Below are 26,415 nucleotides of genomic sequence, written 5' to 3' on the forward strand. Positions count from 1 at the left end.
CCTCAACACATGCTCAACTGTCTCACAAGTGAGCCAGCCTCGCCTCTTCTTAAAAGTGAGTGTGGCTACCAACCCTCTGGAATGGCACCACTTCTTCTGTGCAGTTGTGAGCTCCTTGCCCTAATCTTGGGACTCTGTAAACCTGGACTGCTGCTTCTAGTCTGGCTAGCCTTCCCTTTCCTGTTGCCAAACTTGATCACAGTGGCTGCTGGGACACATTACCTGTTGCTAAGCCTCTCTCTCTCTGCCATGGTGGCCTGGTTGAGAGCCAGGAAAAATCACTTCTCTTGCTGGTGGCAGAGGTGCTGGGCCTGATCCATACTTAAGTGTGGGATAAGCATCCTGCTTCCTACTGGGAGATCCCCTTGAGACAGTGGGCCAGATCCCATTTACCTCCAACCCCAAGGACCACTTCAACAGATGGGAAAGGGCTACACACCTGCCAATTAACTAATGTTAGCTGAAGTGTTTTCCTTTGCCTGTGTTGTGGCACACGCTGTGGCTGCAAAATTTGTTTCTTTTGGCCACAAAGTCTGAAATCAAACCATGTGGGCAGAGGAAATGCAGCCAGCCATCACCAACAATGAGCTAATCGAGCTGCCTAGCGATTGGTGTCACATAGGGCAGGGAACCAAACTTGGCGAGCTGTAACTAACAAAGCTGTAACTGTTATAAACCCACTGCAAACTATGGGCAGACTGATCCCCGTCTGCCATACCCCTAACTCTGCATTGTACAAAAACCCTATATACAGTATTACAAGTAATATTACAAGGTTTAACATAGTTCCACATTTCTGTGTATCATGCATGTAGCCTATTTATAATGGCTGAGATCACACACCATCCGTGAAGCAGAAAAATGAAACAGCAAGAATGAATACTACCCACACTATAAACTTTATTCTTGTTTCAATAAACAAAACAAAAAAGTAACAAAACACGAAGCTTTTCATACAGCTAAGGGTTTAAAAAAATGTTTCGAATGGAAGTGCACTCAAAATATGCAAGGAAGAGTATTTCTTTTACAAAGGTGCTCCAAAGCTTAAACAAACTTTAACATTACAGATAATGAACATATATTTGAGGTTTGCCAAAGGGTACCATTAGAAAATGAACATACTTGAATGGAACATGTTTTAAAGACTCAGAAGTGGCACTCTCATGGTTGGAAGAGGACCTGTCCATTAAACACTTGCCATCAATGCCAAAAACAGAAGAGCCTTGTGTGTAAGACTCCTCCATCTCTCAGGTGCAATTTAGTGCAATATCCACAAAGCAGGAAGATCAGCACTGCCATCTGAAACGCCACTCCCTTCCTCCACTGTAGGAGATACAGGCAAGTTAACCGTTTATACCATAGAGAGTTGCGTGTGCTCTCAAGTGTATTAAATACACATTTCCTTTACAGACGTTAATCTGTGCCAGTAGCAACAGCTGTAAAGAGACAATTTTTCTGATATCAGTTGTCATTCAAATCATGAGGGACTTTATTCATATGACTAGTTCCAATAAATTTAATTCTACTGATCTGAAAAAGGAACCATGGCACTCCAGCAAAATTGATGACACTTTGAGTGGGAGAGCACTCACGTTGACAAGTTCCACAGCTAACAGAATAGTACCCGAGAATGACAAGGCAACAATCAAGACTGAGCAGAGATGAAAGCAAAGAAACAAAAGCACAGGGGAGACATAGACCTTGGCCTCCCTTGCCAACTGCTTCACAGTTCTGACAACAGCACTTCTCCCCCTCTATGTTCTTGTTGACACTCTCCAAGAACTCTTAAGAGGTTTGTGAGACAGGATGCCCCTTGCAAAGCCATGCTGACTCTGCTTCACATCCCACACCTCTGAGGTGTTCGGGAGGCCCTGTGAATCTAAATACAACCAGATAGTTGAAATTATATGACAAAGGGACCATGCGCTGCCCCTCCATAGCCAGGCAGCCATCATCCCAGCCAGGACAAAACAAAGCACTAGCTCCAGAATATGTGCTACATGAATGGGCTTCAGTCCCACATGGAGGCCATGATATCCTGGGCCTCTCCCAGCCATGGAAACTCAGCATGAATGCTGAAATCACCCAGTTCAATCAAACTGGGAGACTGAAGCATGACATGCAAGACCACGATGGCTGGCCAGCTCCAGTAAGGACACTGTTGAGCAGCAGAGGGGTTGGTGCACAAGGAACCACTATTTTGCTCTGACCCCTCACTCTCATGAACACTCAAAACTTGAAGTATGCTGAATGCACACTTGGTCAAGGAGGAGGAATCCTCACAGACTACAGCAACCCTTGGCTAATGATGCATAACAAACTGTGGCAGACAAAGCTGGGAGAGGATCACACCAGGTCCATCTGCTACAGACGCTTGGCCTCCAAAGCACGAAGGGAGGCAGGGCTGGCAGCACAAGAGGCTGCAGCTAGCTAGCAATCCTCACGCTTTCCTCACAGAATTCTAGTTGCATGAAAAGAAGACTTGCAAAAGGACTGTAATCAGCAGCAAGAGGGAAGGGAAGTGAGGCAAGGATTAAATATACGATACACATAGAAGATTATTCAGTACAAGTTACAAATTCAAACATTTTCTAAATATCTTACCTTCTGTGCCAACAGGTGGCTTGACAGTTGAATGCACAGTATCCCTTTTGTTGTCTAATATCTGTAGTGAAAGGGAGGGGAAAGAATTATCTCAAGAACAAAATAATATTTTGATACCTGTTTCCAATGTATTGCTTAATGGTATTGTAAGATAGTACTGAACTACAATTCACTGACAAGTGCAAAATATAGAGAGTGCTCCTCATTTATGCCAGGGCTTCTGTTATAGGAGAGAACTGGCAGTAAGCATTTATTAGAAACCAGCACTCAGCAACAAAAATGTTCTTCCTAAACTCTGAATCAGTTTCCTAAACAAAACTTGCTTCAAAAGAACTTTACTGAAATAACAAGGCATAAACTCAAGTCTTTTCAATTAACAAATTATGCACATTATTGAATAAGGTTTTAGTTTTTCACACAACAACACCAACACACTTCACAATTCTGAAAACACTCACAGAGAAGCAATATCCTATTTATTATTGCAGAAGCCATGTTAATTCTTCATCAGCAAGGCTATTCCAAATGCTTAAATTCCAGGACAGACATTAAGGGTATAGATTAGGGCAGAAAGAAGAGAAGCATCTGAGAAGGAAAATGGAATAAAATATAGATAGAAACAAGTTTTTATCCTCAGCATGTTTTCCTTACACCACTGTGCAAGATAGTGAAAAAGGAAGAAAAAGGGTTCTTCTGCTACTTTCACCTCATCCTGCCTCTATAATGAACTCTCTTAGCCCCACCCCTGCTAGTGTAGAAAAAGGAGGAATTATTGCTGGACATGAGAGAGAGGAGAAATGAGTACTAGGTGTGAACTACTGCTAACATGGGGCAACTTTGTTGGATAAAATTTTATTAATGCAAGGACTTCTGCTTGCACAACTGAAAATACACATCCTCTCTCTGTAGCCCCCCCCAATCTACTACAGAGGATTGGGGAGCCCCCAAAACAAATCTGGTGGCACACAGAGGAGAGAAAGGGAAAATTGGGTTACACAAGCAGAGGTCCTTGTGCTAATGAAACAATTTTGTTGGCTACAACCCATCATTCTGCTTGGTCTAGGCAGCGGAGCATTCTTACTGCAAAAGAGAGCCACTAGTTTGAGGCAGGAAGAGGAAAAGGATTTGAAATGGAAATATGGGGCAGAGGACATTCAGGCTGAGAGCCAGAGGGCAAAGCCAAGCAGGAGACTTACAATTTCCTTGACATCTGATGGGAGGGGGCCACTACCAAGAAGGCCCTCTGCTGGTTCCCTGTAACCTCACTTCTCGCAATGAAGTAACCGCCAGAAGGCCTTTGGAGCTGGACCTCAGTGTTCAGGCTGAATGGAGAGGAGTGGAGACGCTCCTTCGGGTATACAGAACTGAGGCCGTTTAGGGCTTTAAAGGTTAGCACCAACACTTTGAATTGTGCTTGAAAACGTACTGGGAGCCAATGCAGATCTCTCAGGACCAGTATTATATGGTCCCAGCAGCCACTCCCAGTTACCAGTCTAGCTGCCGCATTCTGGATTAATTGCAGTTTCCGGGTCACCTTCAAAGATAGCCCCACGTAGAGCACATTGCAGTAGTCCAAACAGGAGATAACTAGAGCATGCACCACTCTGGCGAGACAGTCTGCAGACAGGTAGGGTCTCATCCTGCGTACCAGATGGAGCTGGTAGATAGCTGCCGTGGACACAGAATTAACCTGTGCCCCCATGGACAGCTGTGAGTCCAAAATGACTCCCAGGCTGTGTACCTGGTCTTTCAGGGGCACAGTTACCGCATTCAGGACCAGGGAGTCCCCCACACCCACCCCATACCCTGTCCCCCAAAAACTGTACTTCTGTCTTGTCAGGATTCAACCTCAATCTGTTAGCAGCCATCCTTATAGGCTATCTATAAGAAACCAGATCTAAATAATCAGGTCTAACCTAACCAACAGGAATAGCTTGAGGATATGCCAGTTGTCTGAACAACTTAAAAACCATCTGAGCCTCATCATTTTATCAGCTGATTCACTTGTGTTAGAGAAAAAGGGAGGCACACAGGAGCAGAGAGAGACAGTCAAATCCTATTTCATTCAAATAGGATTTGGTCTACCAAATCCTTTGGTTTGTGGTTTCAGCACATGTGAGAAAATACACTATGAAAGTTATCGGCTTCTCACCCTGACACATGACACAGGCAAGCTCTCTGCCTTCTGATGTGGCCGCACTGAATGGTGGACTTACTTACAAGCATTTGTGGCAGGACTGTAACTATGTTCATAAATTTGGGTTTTCGTTAGTGCAGGGAATTTGACAGTTTACGGGAGAAAGGTTAATGATGGACCCCAGTTTATATTTACTTTCTACGTTTGTCAATGAAAATGTTAATGCAATTTGTAAACTTCTAATGTTCCATATTTTGGTTGACGTCATCTGGTAATTTCTCTGGACATTTGGTTAAAAAAAAAATTCTATATTGCCATATTTCATCATCTGTGAGCCACTGGAGGGGGGAGGCCGACCCACAAGACTCTGCAGCCACTTGGTGGCTTTTTGAGACTTAGGTGACAAGACCAACATATGGTTGCATTTCCCATCAAAGTAGGATTTTATTTGGAGAGATGTGTAACTTTATTTATTATGTATTACTGTCTTTTTCAACAATGATACTCGCTTTTCCTCTGTGTAACCTTTTGCCCAACCCCAGTAGTAGGTCTGGCTTTTCTCTGTTTTCTTTTTTAATGATTGACTGCCTTTGGATTTAACAATTCCATTGTTTTGGTTTGTATTATACCGTACAATTCTTTCTGGGTTTTGTGTCTTACTGCTCTTGGGTTCTAATGAAAATGTTTTTAAATAATTAAAATAAAGCAACTTAACATTTTAGAGAATACTTTACCTCAGTTGGACTTGCATCCTGTTCAGGAATCCGATTCCAAACATTGATAGGACTTACTACCTCTTCATTTCCACTTGAAAGATTCAAAACCTTTATGTAAAAAGAATGCAACCTTTACAGATGTACGGTAACTTTTATAGTGCACCTTAATGGACAAGTATCATTGACATAACAAGATACAGTTGCATGTGGCAAATTCATTCACCACATTCAAGCTGACTTACCTTTGTACCTTCAGCAGATATGCCTAAAATCTGAGCCTTGTACCAATGAATGCCAGACCACACCATGCATTTGGAACCAATATCAAAGCCATTTAAGTTGTAAGTAGTTTCATTTTTTTCTGAAACAGAGAAAGTGCATTATTTTTCTAAGATGCCACACTGCTAGCCCTAAGCAATTTAAAATGAAGCTATAGGGTTAGCGACTGCAGCCCAAAATGACAACTCCCAAGCAGTACTGCCAGATTTCAAGGCTTTCCTCCATGTTTGTCTGTTTTACAGACTGTTAACTAATGGCCAGGTGTTACAGTGGAATACTGAAAAAGTAAGCTGCCTTCAATGTAATAAATTGTCTGTTCATAGATTGAGTCAGCTGTATGTCTAGTGCATGTCTAGTACTGATCTGACGAAAAGCCATCATGAATTCGTGAAGTTATCTTAGTTAACAGTTTAAGTCAGGGCAATTTATAATATGTGCACACGTCTGTTGGGCGAATTGATATTTTTCTTCCTAACAGAAAAATGTCACCGCTAGACTGATCAGGGCTCCCAACCAACAGAAGCCAACCGCTGAAAGAAAAAGAAGCCAGCAGTGCAGGTGTGGGGCATGTGCAAGGAAAAGTGAGAGAGGTCCTACTGCTGAATGTGTATGCAAGTAACATGTGCATTGCTCACGTTCTCTCCAGCTACTGTGCATAAATGTTTTCTACATTCTAAATACTATACAATCCACGTCATAATTTTATTTGCTTCCTTAAACATCTGCTCTGTATATTTTTGAAATCTTTGCCTTGGAATCCAGGCTGTGGAGCTCCTTGTCCTGCAAGACTGGTTTACCTCTGCTTGTGTTATTGCTTTAGCCACTTATTTGTTTAGGCAGGCATTTAATGTTGGCTGGCTGGCTGGCTAGTCTCTGCAGGACCCCAGAAGTGTTTTTAAGGGGAAGGGAGACAAAAGACCAACAGGGCATGAATAACACTGCCAGCTTTGGAGGTATATTTTTTGACATCTCTTTTCTGGCATTTCATAACCCCACAATGAAATCCTATTCTTTATTATCACTATAGATTTCAAACATCATGCTAGGAGATGAGACAGGACTTCTCCCTCTCCTCTCCTCCCTCACCCAGAACTCCCTATCTGCTCCGGAGGCCAACTGCAGAAGGGAGGAAAGGGAACGGAAGTCCGGTGTCTGAGTGGGAATCTGCTGCACAAGTGGAACACCGCAACTGGATACCATCCTATGGAGCTGGAACTGCTTGTACGATTACAAGCCTATTTGCATTTATTAAAGTTTACCAGTGCCTACCCAAAAGAGCCCATTGATGATGTTGAAGTGCACAGAAATGAAGCATGCACTTCATAGGTCCAGAGAAGAGTTAAAAACAGAAGAAAGCATTAAACAATGCTACTGTGGCTATTGCTATGGATGGAATAGGGAGTAACTCTTGCTTCTTTCATAGTGCACAGACAGAAAAACTTCAGTGGATGCACCTTTTCCCACCATTGTGGTAAAGCTGACTTTCTCTCTACCTGTAATAATAAAAAAGGAAGAGCCCTACACAACATTCTATTCAACAACTTTAGCTAGAGCCCACCAAGAGATGACAAATATGAATGGGCCTTTCCCTTGATGGATGTTTTGGATTGTCAAGAATTCCCATTTTCCAGAAGGGAGCAGCACACCATGTGACCAGAAATGTGTCAACAGGTATAGCTCAAAAAACCAATATTTTCTTTTACTTCAGTATATATCTAACAGTATTTACTAACCAGCACATTTATCTGAGCCCAACAATTTTACAATGTTTTGTAAAAGGAAAATAATAAGGTCATTACTCATTCTATATTCAATAAAACATTTCAGTTTTGACAGATAGTACTCCTAAGTGGTGGTGATTGCAATCCTTGAAACAAATTTTACATTCATTTCTTTCTGCACAATTCCTCCTCCTAGCGACCACTTATTACAGTATTATTACGTAGCAAAGCCTGCAAAGCAAGAGTAACTCTCTTCAGCAAGAGACACCATATGCATCACAGGTCACCTACAACACTTAAAAGTAAGCATTGTAAAAACAAGCACTGTCTTACCTGTACTTGGAATGTCAACTGCTTCTTCATCCAGCAGTGTGCTTCTCAAAAAATCCTCTCCAACCAAATTGCTCTCTTTAAATCTTTCACCTGCATCATGGCTCATCTGTGTTTCAATGTGGTTCTTCTCCAGCAGAGTTTGCCTTGCTAGACAACGGTAACCTTTGCTGTCTTGTGCTGCTCCACACACCTCTACATTGTCCTCACGGCAAAAGAAGTCTTGCAGTTTGAATCCAGTTTCTGAAAATGGTAACTGGATTTCATTATCCACAGGCAGCTCCAACAACATATCCTCCTTCATTTCACCACCTTGTAAAAGATACACTTCAGGTGTAACAGGTTCCAGCAGTAAACAGTCACTTTTATCCTTTGGTGAAGAGCGCTGTTCTAACTCCCCTTCTGCATGTGTCATGTCAAGCAAGTCAAATTCTGCTCTCTCTTGTATTTCCTCACACAGGGGAGGGCTCACTTCAATTGTCTCCAGATCCAGTATGTCTCCAAATGGGTGCATCTTCAGTTGAAAAGGCAGCTGATTTGTATCTGATAAAGTCTCCACCTCAAGGGGCACCAAATCTGACACACTCAGTGTGTCATCCACAGCTAAATGTACTTCACGTGTATCCAGTGTTAACATTTCTGCTTGGCCTTCAGTCTCTTTCAGAGTTTCAGACAAATCTAGTTCTAACACCTCAGATTCACCACCATTAGGCAGCTGCGTTTCAGTAACAACTGCAAAATTTGGAATATCACTTTCTTTTGCAAATGCATAATAGTCAGTTCCCTTTTTAAATGTTTCAGACACAGTGTGTTGGTCTCCAATGTCAAGTACTTCAGAAGTGGTTTGGTGGTGCTTGGTTTGAGATTTGGGTGAAGAAGTTGGGGAAAATGCTCCAAATGAATTACTACTCCCTGTAGCAACTAAACACTTATCTGCCGGTTGGAATGCCTCTGAACAACATAGCAGATCTTCTGAAGGCATTAGTGCACAAGCAGATACTTCAGTTTCATTTATAACCACCTTTGAAGTATCTGTCCCTACATCTTTAATCTGTTCTTCAGGTTTGTGAATACTATTTGTCAAAGTTAAGGCACAGTCTTCAACAAAAGGCTTCCAAAAGGGTTTCATTTGTTCATTGATGCTGATTTTTTGACATTCCAATTGAACAACAAATAAGGGGATTTCAAAAGGGCGATCATTTTGTTTTTCCATGATGGTAGTGTCTAATAGAGAGTCCACCGTGACATCACAGAAGATCTTATTTATTCCTTCAGCCCACAAACCTTCTGCAGAGTTAAAGCCAAACAAACAACAAAGAAATGCTTGAGGTTGTATTACCAACAGGTCATCAGGAATTTGCCTGATCATCTCTGCACTGCTAAGTTCCTCGGTTCCATGGTCAATATGAATGAGACTCAAGGTTTCCCCCTCTACACTGCTAATAACTGCTCGGTAAAAGGTATTATCTTCACTATTCTTTGCTAAACAGGGACAGCCACTTTTTATATCCTCTACATCCATGCCCATAAGCTCTCCAGCTTCCTGAAGCTTTCTTTCAATTGAACCAATATCATCCGAGTCAGCAAACTGGCACCAAAAATATCCTGGGCTCTTTGCAACTATCAAAAAGGTTTTCAAAGTTTGACCTACCTTAGGAATCTTCCAGAGGAAGGATTTGGTGTTTGACATATTGAAAGGTTTGCTATACGTATCAGGAACAGCAACTTCAAAGAGGTTTATCAGATCAGTGTCACTCTCCGTTTTGTCAGATGTTTCCCCCAAAGGAGGTTGTTTGTACGCAAGGTAATTATTAACCAAATCCGCTGCTACATTACCATCTTTGTCACAGAGAAGAATGTTCCATTTGCTTTCAGTTTTCTCCACAAATTCACCATTTAGCTGAATATCACTTGTCCTTTGGGAGAAATACAGCACTGCTTCCTGTGTCCATTCTGAAAGCTCTGTGGTCTTAACTCCATACAATGAACAATGAATGCTCATCACTGGGACTGATGAACAGTCTTCAAGGAGTCTACCTGTTTTGCAGATGCTAACCAGTGCGGTATTGCCATAATCAATATACTGCACCCTCACCAGTTTACCAGAGGGTTTTTCAATAACTGCAGCTCGATACCATAAGCCATCTTCTGAAAACAATGCACACATTATGTCTCCTATGTGAAGCTGTTGTCCACTGAGGCTCTCAATCTTTTCAGAATTATTTAGTTTCTCTGAAATGCTGTCAAGCAACGGCTCATCTTCTACTAGGTGAACATAGAAGTCGGATGGATTATTTATATGAGAAACATACACCAAAGTTTCAAGACCAAGGCTTATGATTTTTTGAGGTAAATCACAAATATTTTTAAGTGAAAAGTGTGTATTAGTTTCAGATTGATTTCTGCTTTTCAGGTTATCAGGAGGGGTTTCTCTGCTTAGCGTGGAATCTCTACCACCCCTACTTGTTACAGGATCATTTCCGTTATTTTTTCCCACTGGTCCAGGAAGCTTAATTGTCACTTCTCTTTTTGTTTTCTGCTGGAATTGTCTTACTTCTCTACATACAACAGTGTGTTTGCTACTGCCCACTATGTCCAAATTTTCATTGTTCCACCTCTTGTCCTCAAAAGTTGGTTTATCTATTTCTGTCAAAGATTGCCTTTTTTCAGTGTTTAGTTCCCTGGTGAGCAGATATCTGGACGCTGAAGCTCCATTTTTTGTATATTTGGCCGTCCCTCTGCTGCATTGCAAACTCTCTTTCAGTTTTGCATTGATCTGCATCTTACCATCATATAGTTCAATGATCAGTTTTCCATCAGGTTCTTTTGCTACAATTAAAGCCTTTAAGGGCTTATCTAGTACTACTTTTTCAAACCATGCAGAAACTTCTTTTGGAACATTAACAACATCAGATAGAGAGCATTTTATGGCTTGCATTGGCAAAAGCAGTACCTCATAAGCATCATTTGGTACTAGGACCAAGTCTCCATTCTTTAGCAACTGCCTATTCCCAAAATCCACAAAGAAAACTTCTTTGGTATCTTTTGCTGAAGTTACTACTGCCCTGTACCAGCAGCCATCCGCATACTTTGCAAGATACACATTTCCAGGGCTCTGTGATGTTTCCAAATTGCACCGCATTTTGCTGAGTTTAGCAATACCAGTAGTTAACCGCCCAATAACATTTGCATTTCTAGCAAGTTGGCAGTAAAAGTGACAGGGATCATTAACATGTGTGATATAAACCACCTCTTCACTTCCTATTTTAATGTCATGTGTAGAATAATAGTATGATAGAAGATGAACAGAAGATATTAGAGGTTTTTGAGGCTGCACACATCTGGCTACACCCTTCTTTGTTAAAAAATGGCACACACTTTCAAAAGGGGTAATCAAGTCCACAATATTGATGAAATCTGTATTGTTTAATGCTGCAAAAGCAAATATGGTACATTTCAGTTCTAATGTGCTTGCTGACTCCACAAATTCATGAAAAGCTTCAGTGGCTTTTTCATCCCACACAAATGGATCCTGACCATTTGGCTGAATTAAGTTGTAAAGGCTACATCTGAAAGCCTGAGCTTTCAACTTCAGAAACTCTGTCTTAGTTGCACGGACATTCTTTAGTGAAACACGCTCTTTGTTCCCATAGTCAACATATGCAACTTCCACCTCTTCAGCACAACATACTTTACTAGTAATAAGAGCTCTGTACCACTTCTCATCCTCAGAATACTTAGCCAAACATATAGGATTTGGCCATTCACGGGGTTGTGCTGAATGCATACAATAATCCTGAATTTTAGCCATAAGTGCTCTCAGGTCTTGGGAACTTTTAGCTAGCTGACACCAGAAGAGACTAGGACTTTCTGTATAGGATACTACCACATCTACTGTATTTCCAACTTCCAGATGCCCTTCACTAGAAAACCCTGGCTCAATTTCAGAGTAGTTTTGCATAACATAGAGTGAAGGGGTTGGGGCAATGCTAGAATCCTCTTTTGCAAATGCTTTGCCTGACAAATAGCAACTACCTTCACTGGGCTGCTGCTTGGCAGTCAAAGTTTCAGTAGGATAAGGGGCTGAACTGTGACCTTGTGGCAAGGGCTCATTTTCATCTTTGGGGGAAAATTTTCTCACAGGCTTCTGCCCTATGCCCTCTATTCCAGATGTGCTCCTCAATGGCTCACTGGTCATTTTCTGTAGAGTCTCCAATTCCTCACCCTTATGATGCTCAGCATACTTTCGCTGAGAAATTATTTTGCCCAAGTTTTTTTCTCCTGCTAGTGAATGATCAAAAAGTTCCACTACATAAATATCCCCTTGCATGCCTAAGACCTTGATTACCAGCTCCTTGTTTAGCACGGCTTTCCTGAAATAGTCTACAGCATCTGGGCTCCATGACAGGCCTGGTGGGAAAGGATTAGCCAATGCACATCTGAGTGCTGCAGCAGGAAGTTCTCTGAACTGGGGAAGCAATTCCTTCACCTTATGCAAGTCGATAATTTCAGTGTTTCCTCTGTCTACCAGATAAACTTCAATCCCTTTTCCCAGCACCTTGGTGACAACAGCACGGTGATAGCAGTTTTCCTTCAACGCGACACAGCACAGGGATCCTGGTTTGGGCTGAAGCAGAATACCCTCTAGTTTTTTACTCTGAGAGTAGAAGTCACTTAAGTTCTGTATGAGGCAACAGAGGGGCTGGCGATGCTCCTGCAGGTGCACCCAGAAGTCTGTGGGATCCTGGAGGAAGGACACTTGAGCACTGTGGTACTCACCAGCTTTCAAACGCACAACAGGAAGTGGGTCAGCGACAAGCGTGGACTGAACTCCCAACAGAGAGGCACGCTCTTCGTTGGCTGTGGCACCTACCTTCTTTAGTTCAGCCTTTAGTTCAGAATGCTCTTGATTGCTGTGAAGGAGGCTCTGCTCCATACAATGGGCCTGGACCCCATAGAGGCAGTTAAGGTTCAGGCCATCTTCTCCATAGAGAGTAACATAGTAGAGGTGCTCAAAGGGACAGTAGGCTTCAATGTGAGCTTGCACCACCTTGCTCAACAGCAATGTTTTAAGCTGACTTATCTGAGAGCGGGTCCAGCCACAGCCTCCATCGGTAATACCTTGCAATGAACAAGGATAGGTCACCACGGGCATTCGGAAACACTCAGCAGGCAAACTGCGCAGGTTTCGCTTCGTCACAAATTCCTTCCTCCCATAATCCACATAGATCACCTGTGCCACTTCTCCAAGCTGCTCCTCCGGGCCATCCAGAGGGTATACTTTCAGCAGCAGGGCACGGTACCAGCAGCCATCGATGCCCCGTGCGGCACAAGGGGATCCTGGGGCCAGCAGGGGTTCCTGCAAGTCTTTCCCAGCGGAGGCCTCGAAAGCTTGGTGCATGGTGTCCGAGAGCAGTTGGATCTCCCTGGAGAGGCTGCGCAGTTGGCAATATATCCTGCAGGGGTCGGATACCTGGGTCACCAGCATGGGCTCCGTCACTCTCATCTGCAGCTGCGGGTAGTAGTAGTCCAGGGCTGTGGGGTTGTCCTGGGTGCGGGGAGCAGCTGTGCCCCCAGGCGCCTGGGGGGGCGGCTGTGGCGGGGCGCTGTGGGTGGTGCCCCCGAGGGAGGTGGCAAGCAGGTCGGCAAAGGTGCTGGGGGAGACGTGGCTGGTGAGCCCCAGGTGGCGCATCTGTGCCAGCAGCCAGGGCAGCTCCAGCACCACCAGGTGCTGCGCCACCAGCACGTCCCTCACGAGGCCCGACACCTCCTGGCCCTGCAGGCGGCCCAGGAACTCAGCGGCGGCCAGTGTCCAGCTGAGGCGCTGGGGCCCCTGGTGGAGTGAGACCAGGCCTGGTGGTGCAAGGTCGGCCAGGATGCAGCCCAGCACCTCGGAGGGCAGGTGGAAGAGCTCGGCGGGGCCGCGGGCCAGATCGTGGGCGCTGGCGCTGAGCGTGCGGCCCTCGTCCAGCAGGAAGATGTGGTAGGTGGCCGCGGAGCCATGGCGAAGGAGGCCCAGCACCCGGCAGCGCCGCCAGCGCCCGCCCACCTCCGCCAGGCACAGCTCTCCCGCCGACAGAGGCCCAGCGCCTGGCAACGCTGCCAGCCGGGGCCCCGCCTGCGCCTGCACCTCCTCGGCCAGGCGGATGTACTCCTCACGCCGCTCGCCGCGGAGGCCCCACAGCCGCACTAGCGGAGCCTCCGCGTGGAGCTCCACGAAAGACACGCGCAGAGACAGGCAGCTGCCCGGGCTCGGCAGGGAGGAGCACATGGCGGACGGGGGAAGGCGAGCGGGCGGGCGAACGGACGAGCGGACACCGGCGCCCTCACCCTCACGCGGCACCAACGGGCGGCGGACAGAGGCGGCCGAGCCACTCCGCGTCGAGGGGGAGGAGCCCGTTCCCCGCCCCGCCCACTCCCCTCCGCGCGCGCGCGCGCCTGCGCTAACGAGCGAAGGAGGGAAGCGGGGCGTGCGCGTGAGGGAAGCCGGACATTTACCTCACGAAGTCCCCGCGGCGCTTAGGGAGGACGGACGGCAGAAACCATGGGGAAATGGGGCGCCCCGCTTGGACAGGGAGGGTCCTGCTGCCAGTGCACCTGTCACTGTAAACCGCCCTGCGAAGGCCGCCATGTCAGTGTGATGCTTGTAGACTGACAGCCGGATCAAGCAGTCGTGAAAAGCAAGCTGTGGCGTTCATTTGTTTCCGTCTGCAGCAGTCCTTTCATCACGCAACATGGGAACAGGTGTCTGCCCCCCACCCACCCACCCCGCGGAGTTGTGTGCAGAACTTTGCCACTTCCACGGGGGGCTTTAATGCGGCTTCCTTAATGGCTGGAGCAAAATGTGTCCATGCAGGAATGAGCGAGCCTTCAATGCCTCCACAGACAACATATCAGAAAAGTTTGGCAGACGATTCCTGCTTTTTCTTGCTTAGCTGCCTTCGGTGGCATCAGAGGGAGGAAGGGGTTTAGCTTACATTTGGGTTATGATGTAAGAAATTTTCACTAGCAGAAATCAGTATGTCCTCCATTAAGGTCCTGAAGACTCTGCTCAATCTGGAACCACACAATTGCTGCTATTTCTGAGTGAGAAATTGAAGCAAGGAGAGGAGGTTTCATGGGGCAAAGTCACAGGCAGGCAAATACCCTTTACCCTAAGGGGCATCCAGTCCAATCTCCTGCAATGCAGGAATCTTAGCTAAAGCATCCATGACAGATAGCCATCCAACCTCTGCTTAAAAACCTCCAAGGAAACCTATCACCTCCCAAAGGAGACCATTTCACTGTCTAACAGCTCCTGAAGTTTAGTTGGAATCTCATTTCCTGTAATATGAAAGCATTGGTTCAAAGTCTACCCTCCAGAGCAGGAGAAAACAAGCCTGCTCCATCCTCCATGTGACTACCCTTGAGATATTTGAAGATAGCTATCATATCTCAATCTCCTCTTTGCCCGGCTCCTTCCATTGTTCCTCATAAAGCTTGGTTTCCAGACCCTTGATCATCTTGGTTCTCCTCCTCTGCACATGTACCAGCAGCTTGTCAATAACTTTAAATTTTGGTGCCCAGAATTGGACGCAGTATTCCATTTGTGGTCTGACCAAGGCAGAATAGGTATTACGACTTCCCTTGATTTGGACATACTTATCTTGATGCAGCCTAGGATAGCGTTAGGTTTTTTCGCTACTGCATCACGCTGTCAACTCACGTTAAGCTTGTGGTGCACCAAGCCTCTAGATCCTTTTCACATGTAAGCCAGATGCCCCCATCTTATATTTATGCACCTGCCTCTTCCTGCCTGCTAAGTACAGAACCTTACATTTGTTCCTGTTAAGATTCATTTTGTTAGTTTGGGCCCAGTTCTCTAATCTGTTAAGGTCATATTGATTCCTGATTCTGTCTTCTGCGGCATTAGCTACCCCTCCCAGTTTGGTGTCATCTGCAAATTGGATGAGCATTCCATCAATTCCTTCATCCAAGTCGTTTATAAAGACATTGAACAACAATGGGCCCAGGAGAACTCTGCAGCACCCCACGTGTCACTTTTCCCCAGGATGACTAGGAACCATTAATGAGTACTTTGGGTTTGGTCTGCCAACCAGCTACAAATCTAACAGTTACCTCATTCAACCCACATTTTACCAACTTCCTCACAAGAATATCATGGGGGGACTTTGTCAAAAGCCTTACTGAAATCAAGATACACTATGTCCACAACATTCCCCTGATCCACAAAGCTTGTAACTCCATCAAAATGTAATAAGATTCATCTGGAATGACTTATTTTTGAGAAACCCACGATGGGTCTTAGTAATCAGAGGCTGGCAAAGCTTGTAAGTCAGACATTGCATGGAGGATTTCCCATTGCAGAGATCATGAGACGGGAAACAGTAAGTATTTCTTAAGTTTCATGGAGGAATTATAGGAAAATTAACTGAAGGCAGATGTGCAGAAGAGGGACCGACTGAGGAAAAGAGAGGGAGGGGCTAAGAAGGGTGGCTGGAAGAAAAAGAACCCAAGAGACCATAAGTAAGTAAAAGGGAGAATGGGGCAAGGAAGTTGCATCAAAGGGGACTGTACAACTTAATCAGTTTGGTATTTAATTGAAATGTTGTCTGATTAATTTATTATTAAATTGTATTATAACAAATTTTTGGGATTTTAAAATTTACTCATAAGTTTGATAAATGTATTATAAGCAAGGGCAACAAACAGCATCACATTTAATAAGCAGACAAATGTTTTGTGAAAAAAATGTAGCATATACTCATTAATGATTAAATAGCCTATAGTGTAGCTTGATTCAAAGGTCATATTTTATCACCAAACCTTGCTAGGTCAGCATGATATTAACAATCAGCTCACTTTGGGAAGCTCAACTATTCTAAGTTAAATCCAGTATTTTTCCAAGATTTCCTATGAATGTAACTACAGTGGTACCTCTGGTTAAGTACTTAATTCGTTCCGGAGGTCCGTTCTTGACCTGAAACTGTTCTTAACCTGAAGCACCACTTTAGCTAATGCGACCTCCTGCTGCCGCTGCGCAGCCAGAGCACGATTTCTGTTCTTATCCTGAAGCAAAGTTCTTAACCTGAAGCGTTATTTCTGGGTTAGCGGAGTCTGTCACCTGAAGCGTATGTAACCCGAGGCACCACTGTACAGTATTTGGATATTACAGCTCCATTTACATTTATGACAGCTTGGAAGATAAACAGATATTTTACTCAGTTCATGGTCAATTTATTTATATACTGTACCACATTTCCCACAAATATGTATGTGCTGAAAGCAGTTCACATAAAAATGTCTTAAGTACATTAATGAAACGTATTTAAAATGTACCGTATTTTTCTGTCTGTAAGATGCCCCCATGTATTTGGGGGGACTCAGATTTAAGAAAATGGGAGGAAATGTATCCGTTTATAAGATGCCCCCTAATTAAAAGTAAGGCTTTCCAATAACTTCCTATCCAAAAGTAGCCCAAAAGCTGTTGATGCGAGTACCTGGCACCCCTCGACCTATGCCTCAAACCAAAAGCCCAGAAAGCCCATGGGCATGGCCAGGATTTATTTGTGGGGTGCAGGTATTATGTGGGGGGGCAGAATGAGTTATATGTGACACAATTGGTCAGATACTTAGGTATTTTTATTTATTTACTTGATTTGGGGGGTAGCCCCCCCCCCCGGCTACAGAATTCTTCTGAGAGGCTCTCAGGCCTGGAGTGTGGGGGCAAGGCAGACAAAAGCAGTCATTGCTAAATGGCACACACAGAATCTTTCTCCCCTCACAGTTCTGAAAGCAGGTCCCTCATGAAGGCTCATTATAGAAACACAAGTGCAATGTGCTTGACTTTTTTTAAAAAAAAGTTTTATGTACAAGGAGTCCTCAATTTACACAGGGATTATGTTCTGGGGATCACACCTAAAGCTAAAATTGTGCACGGTAAATGGTGAGTGGGGTTGCAAAAGTCTTTTTTCCCAGATGCCCACCCCATTTCTGTCCTCTTAAAAAAATAAAAATTGAAAAATAAAATTTTGCCAAGGGCATGAAGCTGAATGCACACAAGTTAAATGTACATAAGTTGCGGGTTTACTGTATACCACTTAGAAAATCTGAATATCAAGAAGTATATAAATACCTAGATAAATAAATGAGCAAGTCAGCTGCTGGAAGCCCCAAAATACAAGGGGAAGAAAATGGGAATCTTCCAAATAGCTCCCATGGCTGGAAGCCTTCAGATAAAATGTGGAGAAAAAGCTGAAAGAGCTCAGGTCATCACTGCTAGTCATGTGGTGAGATTCTCCATAATCTACATCAGTGTTTTTCAACCTTTTTTGGGCAAGGGCACACTTGTTTTATGAAAAAAATCACGAGGCACACCACCATTAGAAAATGTTAAATTTTTTAACTCTGTGCCTATATTGACTATATATAAAGTAATTCTCTTGAATAGGAATCAAATAAACACAATTTTTCCCACGGCACACCAGGCAACATCTCGTGGCACACTAGTGGTTGAAAAACACTGATCTACATGATGGTGGATGTGAGGAAAGTCCTGTCCTTTTGAACTACTGGAGAACACAGAGAGAGGCAGAAATGAGTAATGATCAGCAGTTGTGACACATTGTTCCTGGACCTGTGTGCATTGTGTGTGTTCCTAAATGTCTGTAAATAACAAATGCTCTCAGGCTCATGCTCTGTGGCTCCAAAACTATAATACTGTCTATTGATATAAAAAAATGTTGAGGCAATGCATGCAGTTAAACAACAACAACAACAATAATTTATTATTTATACCCCGCCCATCTGGCTGGGCCTCCCCAGCCACTCTGGGCGGCTTCCAACACAATATTAAAATACAATGACTCACCAGATATTAAAAGCTTCCCTAAAGAGGGCTGCCTTAAGATGTCTTCTAAAAGTCTGGTAGTTGTTGTTCTCTTTGACATCTGGTGGGAGGGCATTCCACAGGGCAGGTGCTACTACCGAGAAGGCCCTCTGAAAGGATCTATTTACATTTGGAACGGAAAAGCTTACAGCTTCTGTTCACAGCACAACAGTTAATTATTGGACAAGAAGGAAAATGAAATATGGCTCCATGTTTCAGAGAACAGAGAGAAGTCAATTAGAAAGTGTAAACGGAAAATCCCAGGTGTGGAACTGCCCAGGCACCTGGCCCTTGGGGATAAGCCCACTGGTTTCTGCGGAGTTAAATAAAAGAATTATGGTGCTGGAGGAGACTCTTGAGAGTCCCATGGACTGCAAGAAGATCAAACCTATCCATTCTGAAGGAAATCAGCCCTGAGTGCTCACTAGAAGGACAGATCCTGAAGTTGAGGCTCCAGTACTTTGGCCACCTCATGAGAAGAGAAGACTCCCTAGAAAAGACCCTGATGTTGGGAAAGATGGAGGGCACAAGGAGAAGGGGACGACAGAGGATGAGATGGTTGGACAGTGTTCTCAAAGCTACTAACATGAGTTTGGCCAAACTGCGGGAGGCAGTGAAGGATAGGCGTGCCTGGCGTGCTCTGGTCCATGGGGTCACGAAGAGTCGGACACGACTGAACGACTGAACAACAACAAATAAAAGAAGTCCAGCCACTGGAGCAAGGACAAGACAGGGTTTATTGCACAATAGGTTACAGTCAAAACTGCACACCCAGAGCAGTGTTACAAGAACTTTCAAAAACTCCTATCATATCCCAGAATACAGTTTGGAAACATCATTACTACATCACTAAAACATCATCACTACATCACGAAAGGGAAGGGTTATACATGATTAAAATATAGGAAAAACAAGATTAGCATATGGGGAAAACAGAGCAATATCAGGGAGATAGCCCTGGGCCAATGTGAATTGGTGTTAAGTATTGGCAAGGATACCTTGAGCACTTATCTGGGAGAGAACAATGGGATTCCAGCTGAGGGATATTAGCCCAGTGGCTTCCTGAAGCACCCAGAGATTACCTGCCGAGGCATTTCCCTGTGCACATGGTCTCTCACCTACTGGATCATGGCGGAGAGATGGGTTCCCTTAAGGGCATCACTCCATACCCCAATGAGTTTGCTCGGGAGGAGACTTTGCTTGGGTGACCCCCCCCCCAATAATTTCCGTAACAAAAGTAAAACTAGCCCCTCCCAGAGTCAAGCTGAACTATGTAGTAAACTTGTCTTTTATCATAGCATCCACAAGAAGGCAGTAGTACAAACAAGATTTTTTTTTTAATACTGTCCTGAAGTAACCCCTAGCAGCATTATATCTTACAGCTGCAGCCTGTGTCACAAAAGCAACTGCTACAGAGGAAAGAAGATGGAGATCATTTTGGCTCTCCTGTTTACAGTGGTTCTAGGTTTTGTTGTCAAGCTGATTTTCTTTCCGTTCAGAAACAGCAATGAGCCACCTTGTATCCATGGCTGCATCCCTTGGTTCGGAGCTGCCTTCCAATTTGGGAAAGCTCCTCTGGAATTCATCAGACAAGCCCAACTCAAGGTAATAACTGTGGGAGCCAGGGATGGGGGGGGGGAGAATGAATGAATGAAACCATTTATTATAGTCACAGACCAGAGATCAGAGAGGGAGAGGATGAAAAGGCTTGAGCTTGAGCTGAACAAGCTTTTGCCTTAGCTAGGTTTCTAACTTACTTTGCTTTTTACAATTTAATATGCTTTGTGTTAGCTGACTGTTATCAAACGATTTATAAAGTCTGAATTACTATGATAGAATAACATGCTGAGGCATGTCCAACAGGTAGATCGTGATCTACTGGTAGATCACTGGACGTCTGTGGTAGATCACTGGTAGATCACTGGCTCCACCCAAAGAAGCTCAACAACTTTGGCTTCCCTAAAAAAGCTCTACATCTTTGCCCTGAAGCCCCCCAAACAGGGCATTCCTTCCTAAAAAATGCTCAACTTTGACCCAAACCCCCCAAAACATGGATGGCTTTCCTTCCTAAAAAAAAGCTCAACAACCTCGACCTGAACCCCCCAAAGGGGGTAGATCACTGTCAGTTTTTAACTCTGTGAGTAGATCACAGTCCCTTGGAAGTTGGCCACCCGCTCTCTCTCTTTAGCTTTAGAGCAATGTTCAGAACAATGTGGCTGATCTTGTCTAGCAGGACAGTTCCCCTTGAACAAGCCAAGTATTAGGTTACTAAAGTTCATGTGTGCTTTTCAAGCTGTCCAGAAAGCTACTCAGTGTTGAAAGAATGAATTAAAATACAATTCTATGAGAGCCTTATAAAATGAGTATTTTCAAGCAGTATGTATACAAATGTGTTTTTATAATAAGTTTTGCAACTTCATTGTAATGCAGTCGGCTCCCCCCCCCCTTTCAGTACAGTATTGCTAAGAGATTTTAGACAATACCGTTTTCTGCATTTTCAACACAGCCTTCTGTGCTGATGGCATAAGTAGGCAGAATAGCACCACACATGTAAAAGTGGGATCTCTCTCTCTCTCTCTCTCTCTCTCTCTCTCTGGTGATTCCCAAATTAGCAAAAAATGAAACCTAATAGGGCAGTGTTTTTCAACCACTGTTCTGCGGCACACTAGTCTGCCGCGAGATGTTGCTTGGTGTGCCGTGGGAAAAATTGAAAAAATTCAAGAGAATTACTTTATATATAGCCAATATAGGCACAGAGTTAATTTTTTTAACATTTTCTAATGGTGGTGTGCCTCGTGATTTTTTCCCCTGAAACAAGTGTGCCTTTGCCCAAAAAAGGTTGAAAAACACTGTAATAGGGAACTGTGCATATGTGCCCCACATGCAGGAAAGAGGTAGAAACAGAGTATAAACCATAGAGTGGGAAAGATTGTGCATAAGGAGGAAGGAGGAGGAGAAGCAGAAAGGCAGAGTGAAACTGGGTAGGAGAGGCAAGCAAGGATAGAGACCATAGAGGAACTGAGGTTTGTGTGGACCACAAAGCATTTTGAAATCAGAGTCGTGTAGGGGAAATGAGGTGTGCTCGCAGCACAGCAAGGAATGAATGGCTGTGGCTGCCAGTCAGTCTTACTCTATTTCATCACAACAACCACACAAGCATTTTGGTTTTTTGTATATCTACCACCCCAACTATTATCCTGCTTCAGAAATGGGTAACAGGGTGGAGAGACCTTGTGGGTGCATTGCCTCCTCCTTGTTCAAAATCCATTCCCTAGAACAGTGTTTCTCAACCTGTGTGCCTTGGTATGTTGGGGTGCCTTGAATGATAGTCAGGTATACTGCAGGCAACACTGGCCTCTGTCCCTGTTTCCTCCCCTCCCTCCTCTGATGCTCTCTTGTGTCTCTGCCACCCAAAGGCTTGTGTGGCTGTTTGTTGCAGCAGCCTTGGCTATAAGCTCCCCAGGCGAATGATGCCTCTTGTGCTTGCTGTGTACAATGCCTGCCTGGGAGCTGAGTGTCTGGTGCCAAAGGGGAGCCAATGGGCAGGACCCAATGGCTCCCCCTAAATGTAGTTGTATTAAACTACTTAACTTTTTATGATAAAAATTACATAAAAGATTACATATAATCACATTACGTAACATCGTACCCTCTTATTTTATCTCTTTGGCTCAACTGAGCCTAACGACTTCCCTCCCTCCCATGTGATAATTTACAAAATTAAACTTTACATCTTTACATTTCACTTTGTTTCCTATCCTTGTTGTATGATTACCTAAAATATTATATTACTCAACCTGCATAGGTAGCAATTTCATCTTACAGATCTTCAGATAACCCTGCTAATGATATTAATTGCTTACAGTTGTCTTTCAAATATAATATAAATTTGTTCCAGTCCTTTTGGAACTCTTGGTTTTGCTGGTTCTGGATTCTTCCCATTAGTTTCACCTGTTCTGCAAAGTCCATCAGTTTCATCTGCCACTCTTCTTTTGTTGGTAACTCCTGTTGTTTCCATCTTTGGACTAACAAAATTCTTGTCGCAGTTGTTGCATAGTTTATTCTTCCTGCAGATTGTTTTATATAAAAGCTACTTAACTTTTTTAACACTATATTTTACAGTATGGACCAGTATTCACAGTGTATATGTTGGGGAAACGATACACATTTGTAACTGATGGAGAAGGTTTTCAAGCATTTTGTACATCTAAAGATGTGGATTTTGAGCAGGCAGTGCAACAGTCTGTCCAGCGTACAGGTAGGTAAATGATATTTAATTTCAGTGGGGAAATTATTTCTTTCTATCTTAGTTGACAAAGGGTTGAAACAGATGTGAAGTGGGAGATCTTTTTACTTTAATGTAGCTTTGAGGACTCCAGTTTTGACTGGAGCAATGTGCTGAGGGAGCAAGTATTTCTCTTACTCACACACCCATGCATGTTTTTCACTTCAAAATTATCCTCCCTCATTAATTAGCCTTACTAAAGACAGTTCCAGTAATACAGGCACTATACAGGTAAGAAGGCAACAATTTCCATTCTCTGTGTTCATAAACATCAGCACTATTCCACTGCAACTTGTTTCCATTAATTTGTTGCTGTTGTTTTGTCATTCAGTTGTGTCTGACTCTTCGTCACCCCATGGACTAGAGCACACCAGGCACTCCTGTCTTCCACTGCCTCCTGCAGTTTCGTCAAATTCATGTTGGTAGTTTCGAGAACACTGTCCAACCATCTCATCCTCTGTCGTCCCCTTCTCCTTGTGCCCTCAATCTTTCCCAACATCAGGGTCTTTTCCAGGGAGTCTTCTCTTTGCATGAGGTGGCCAAAGTATTGGAGCCTCAGCTTCAGGATCTGTCCTTCCAGTGAGCATCAGGGCTGAGTTCCTTCAGAATTGATACCGTGTTTCTCATAAAATAAGACACCGTCTTATATTTTTTTTTCCTCAACAAAACACAGTATGGCTTATTTTCAGGGGATGTCTTATTTTAACCGTGTCACATCGATACACTGCATAGCCACGCCTCTCCAGGCTGTTTTAATGGGAGGTGCCGCATCACTATGGCTTATTTTCAGGGTATGGCTTATTTTCGGGGAACGGCTTATATTTCGCAAATGCATAGAAATCCTGCTATGGCTTATTTTATGGCTATGTCTTATTTTAGGAGAAACACGGTAGGTTTGATCTTCTTGCAGTCCATGGGACTCTCAAGAGTCTCCTCCAGCACCATAATTCAAAAGCATCAATTCTCCGGCGATCAGATTTATTTATGGTCCAGCTCTCACTTCCATACATCTCACTTTCCATACTACTGGAAAAACCATAGCTTTAACTATACGGACCTTTGTCGGCAAGGTGATATCTCTGCTTTTTAAGATGCTGTCTAGGTTTGTCATTGCTTTTCTCCCAAGAAACAGGCGTCTTCTAATTTCGTGACTGCTGTTACCGTCTGCAGTGATAATGGAACCCAAGAAAGCAAAAACTCTCACTGCCTCCATTTCTTCCCCTTCTGTTTGCCAGGAGGTGATGGGACCAGTGGCCATGACCTTAGTTTTTTTTATGTTGAGCTTCAGACAAACTTTACCAGGGCACATTATATCAAGATTCTGTATCTACACATTTTTGTATGTCTAATTAGAAAGAATTGCCTCTTTTGAAAGACAACACAGCATGAAATACAGAAACAAAGCTGTTCATGATGCCTGCACAGATTCCAGGGTATTTTAAGTAAAACTTTACAGCTTATTCTGACTAATATTATTTTTTCCACTTGGATTTTGAAGCTTCAATTCCTGAAGAAATCTTTTACAAGAATAGGAGCAGGATATATATCATGGTGAAGGGAAGACTGGGTACATCTAATCTGCGTCATATGCCTGGGAGTCTCTGTCAGGAACTTCAGAAACACATGGAGGATTTGGGTCATGAAGGAACGGAGGAGCTCAGAGATCTGGTAAGGTAGGTGATTTTGAAAACCAGCCAGAATGACACAGGCCTCCATTCTTTTCATTAAATAAAATTAATATCTAGAATAAGCCATGAATGTTGCAGTTTAGAAGAAAATAAAATATACCCATATATACTCGAGTATAAGCTGACCCAAATATAAGCCGAGGCACCTAATTTTACCTCGTTTCTCCGCCGCCGCCAGGGCCCTCTTAAGCATATCCGGCGCCATGGTGCAAAGATCCCTCCGGCGCGCCCCCCCCCCACTTTCCCAGAGTTGGGAACCCCAAAGTTGTTGACCTTTTTAAGGAAAGGTTCCCCAGAGTTGCTGACCTTTTTAAGGGAGCTGACACCACATTTACACATTATCTCTGCTTGGGAAAAGAAAACAGGAAACATAAACAAACCTCAGTCAGTAAAGCATTAGACTCTTAATCTTAGGGTTGTGGTTTCAAGCCCCCTGTTGGGCAAAAGATTCCTGAATTGCAGGGGGTTGGACTAGATGACCCTGGTGGTTCCCTTCCAACTCTGTGAATGGTTGTGTTATTCTGTTGTATCTGAAGGGCTGTTCACAGGGAAGATGGTGCAAACTTGTTTCGTGAGAGATGCTTGTGCTTATACTAAGTCCATTGGTCAATCTTATTTAGTATTGTCTACACTGACTGGCAGCAGCTTTCCAGAGTTTTTGACTCTACCTGGACATGCCTGCAACTAAACCTGGGGCAATGCAAGGCAGGTGATCTATACTGAGCTACAGCCCAGAAAGCATAAACCAGGAACCAGAGGAGCAATTACAGTAAGAAAGGACAATAACAGTGTGCTATAATTTGGCAAACTTTGGCTACCTAAACCAGCTCAAGAAAGCAGCTTGCAAAAGGCACCTTTTGTTTATTCTTGTTCCCTTTGCTATTGAGGTGAAGAACTGAAATACACAGGCTCTTCCTTTGAAACCAAAGAATGTAACTGGATTTGCAAGGTGCATATTGAATCCCTGCCCCCAGGCAAATCTACTTGGGGTGTGAATTTGATTTGAGCTCTCAGCTTCTTCTTTTATGTGGCTGTTGTCCAACCGGTGGGGATTCTTACTGTGCCAAGGAGAGCTCAAACGAACAACAATGGGCACAGGAGGAGGTGCTGCTATAAAGATATATTAAAAAGCAAAACTTTTGAGGCCATTTATTGTAATAATTTTCACAACTTGCCAGAAAGAAGTGAACTAAATAGTGTCACAAGAGGAAGAGGGGGTTAGGATTAAATGCTGAAGTCTCAAGCTTGGGGATAAAAGACAGAGGGAGAGAGGGAGAGAGAGAAATATGTGACAAGCTCTGTGGGGAGAATCCACATCAGATGGAGGGTTGAAGGAGGAAGGAAGAGCTTGCAGGAAAAGCCTGGCAGATCTCCCCCCACCTGTCCTATCGATCCCTCACCTTAATGGGGAACAGCAAGGATCACCCACCTTTTTTACTCTCTGGGCCATAAAGAGCCCCATCCGGTCTTGAATGTTAGATGACTTCAAGGCAAACCTGTCCTGCACGTACATGCCCAGCATTTTGTACTATTGTGAGGGAGGGGGGGTTACTAGTGTAGCCTCTTAAATGGGGGAAAGTGATCCAGACGCGGGAGCATGGCCAGTCAGCCACTGGGGAAGGTGGTGTGTGTCTGTGTGTGTGAGAGAGAGAGAGGCAGAGACATGCTGCCTGAGACGGGAAGGAACGGAAGGGAGAGTAGCAGATTTGCTGAGAGGCTGCTGCCAGCCAGCCACTGGGGGAGGTGGTGTGTGTGAGAGAGAGATAG

General features: G+C 44.0%; 2 protein-coding genes across 5 annotated transcripts in view; one reads left to right on the forward strand and one right to left on the reverse strand.

The window, feature by feature from the left end:
* Positions 1 to 1,754: 1,754 nt before the first annotated feature.
* On the reverse strand, positions 1,755 to 14,058 carry TDRD6 (tudor domain containing 6). Its single transcript, XM_033145337.1, has 6 exons — positions 7,791 to 14,058; positions 7,006 to 7,074; positions 5,700 to 5,818; positions 5,476 to 5,565; positions 2,605 to 2,665; positions 1,755 to 1,879 (listed from the first exon to the last, which is right to left on the reverse strand). Exons 1-6 carry the CDS (start codon positions 14,056 to 14,058, stop codon positions 1,755 to 1,757), a joined length of 6,732 nt encoding a protein of 2,243 aa, XP_033001228.1.
* Positions 14,059 to 20,028: 5,970 nt separating this feature from the next.
* LOC117044788 (24-hydroxycholesterol 7-alpha-hydroxylase) overlaps positions 20,029 to 26,415 on the forward strand; it is a 29,527-nt gene continuing 23,140 nt past the window's right edge. For all 4 annotated transcript variants that reach the window (XM_033145586.1, XM_033145585.1, XM_033145582.1 and 1 more), the window contains exons 1-3: positions 20,029 to 20,280; positions 22,798 to 22,933; positions 24,459 to 24,633. In XM_033145586.1, the coding sequence (XP_033001477.1) occupies positions 20,101 to 20,280; positions 22,798 to 22,933; positions 24,459 to 24,633 (491 nt within the window). In that variant the 5' untranslated portion in view covers positions 20,029 to 20,100. The remainder of the gene's footprint in view (positions 20,281 to 22,797; positions 22,934 to 24,458; positions 24,634 to 26,415) is intronic.

This window comes from Lacerta agilis, chromosome 3 (genome assembly GCF_009819535.1).
Source record: "Lacerta agilis isolate rLacAgi1 chromosome 3, rLacAgi1.pri, whole genome shotgun sequence".
NCBI classification, from domain to species: domain Eukaryota; kingdom Metazoa; phylum Chordata; class Lepidosauria; order Squamata; family Lacertidae; genus Lacerta; species Lacerta agilis.

Bases quoted from the DNA above. Each gene is read 5' to 3' on its own strand.
- TDRD6 (XM_033145337.1), bottom strand. From the start codon at position 14,058: ATGTGCTCCTCCCTGCCGAGCCCGGGCAGCTGCCTGTCTCTGCGCGTG. The intron at 7,075-7,790 runs GTAAGACAGTGC...TCTGTTTTTAAC, and splicing joins AGTTGACATTCCAAGTACAG to TCTTCTCTGGACCTATGAAG. The intron at 1,880-2,604 runs GTAAGATATTTA...GGTTGTATTTAG, and splicing joins GCCACCTGTTGGCACAGAAG to ATTCACAGGGCCTCCCGAAC.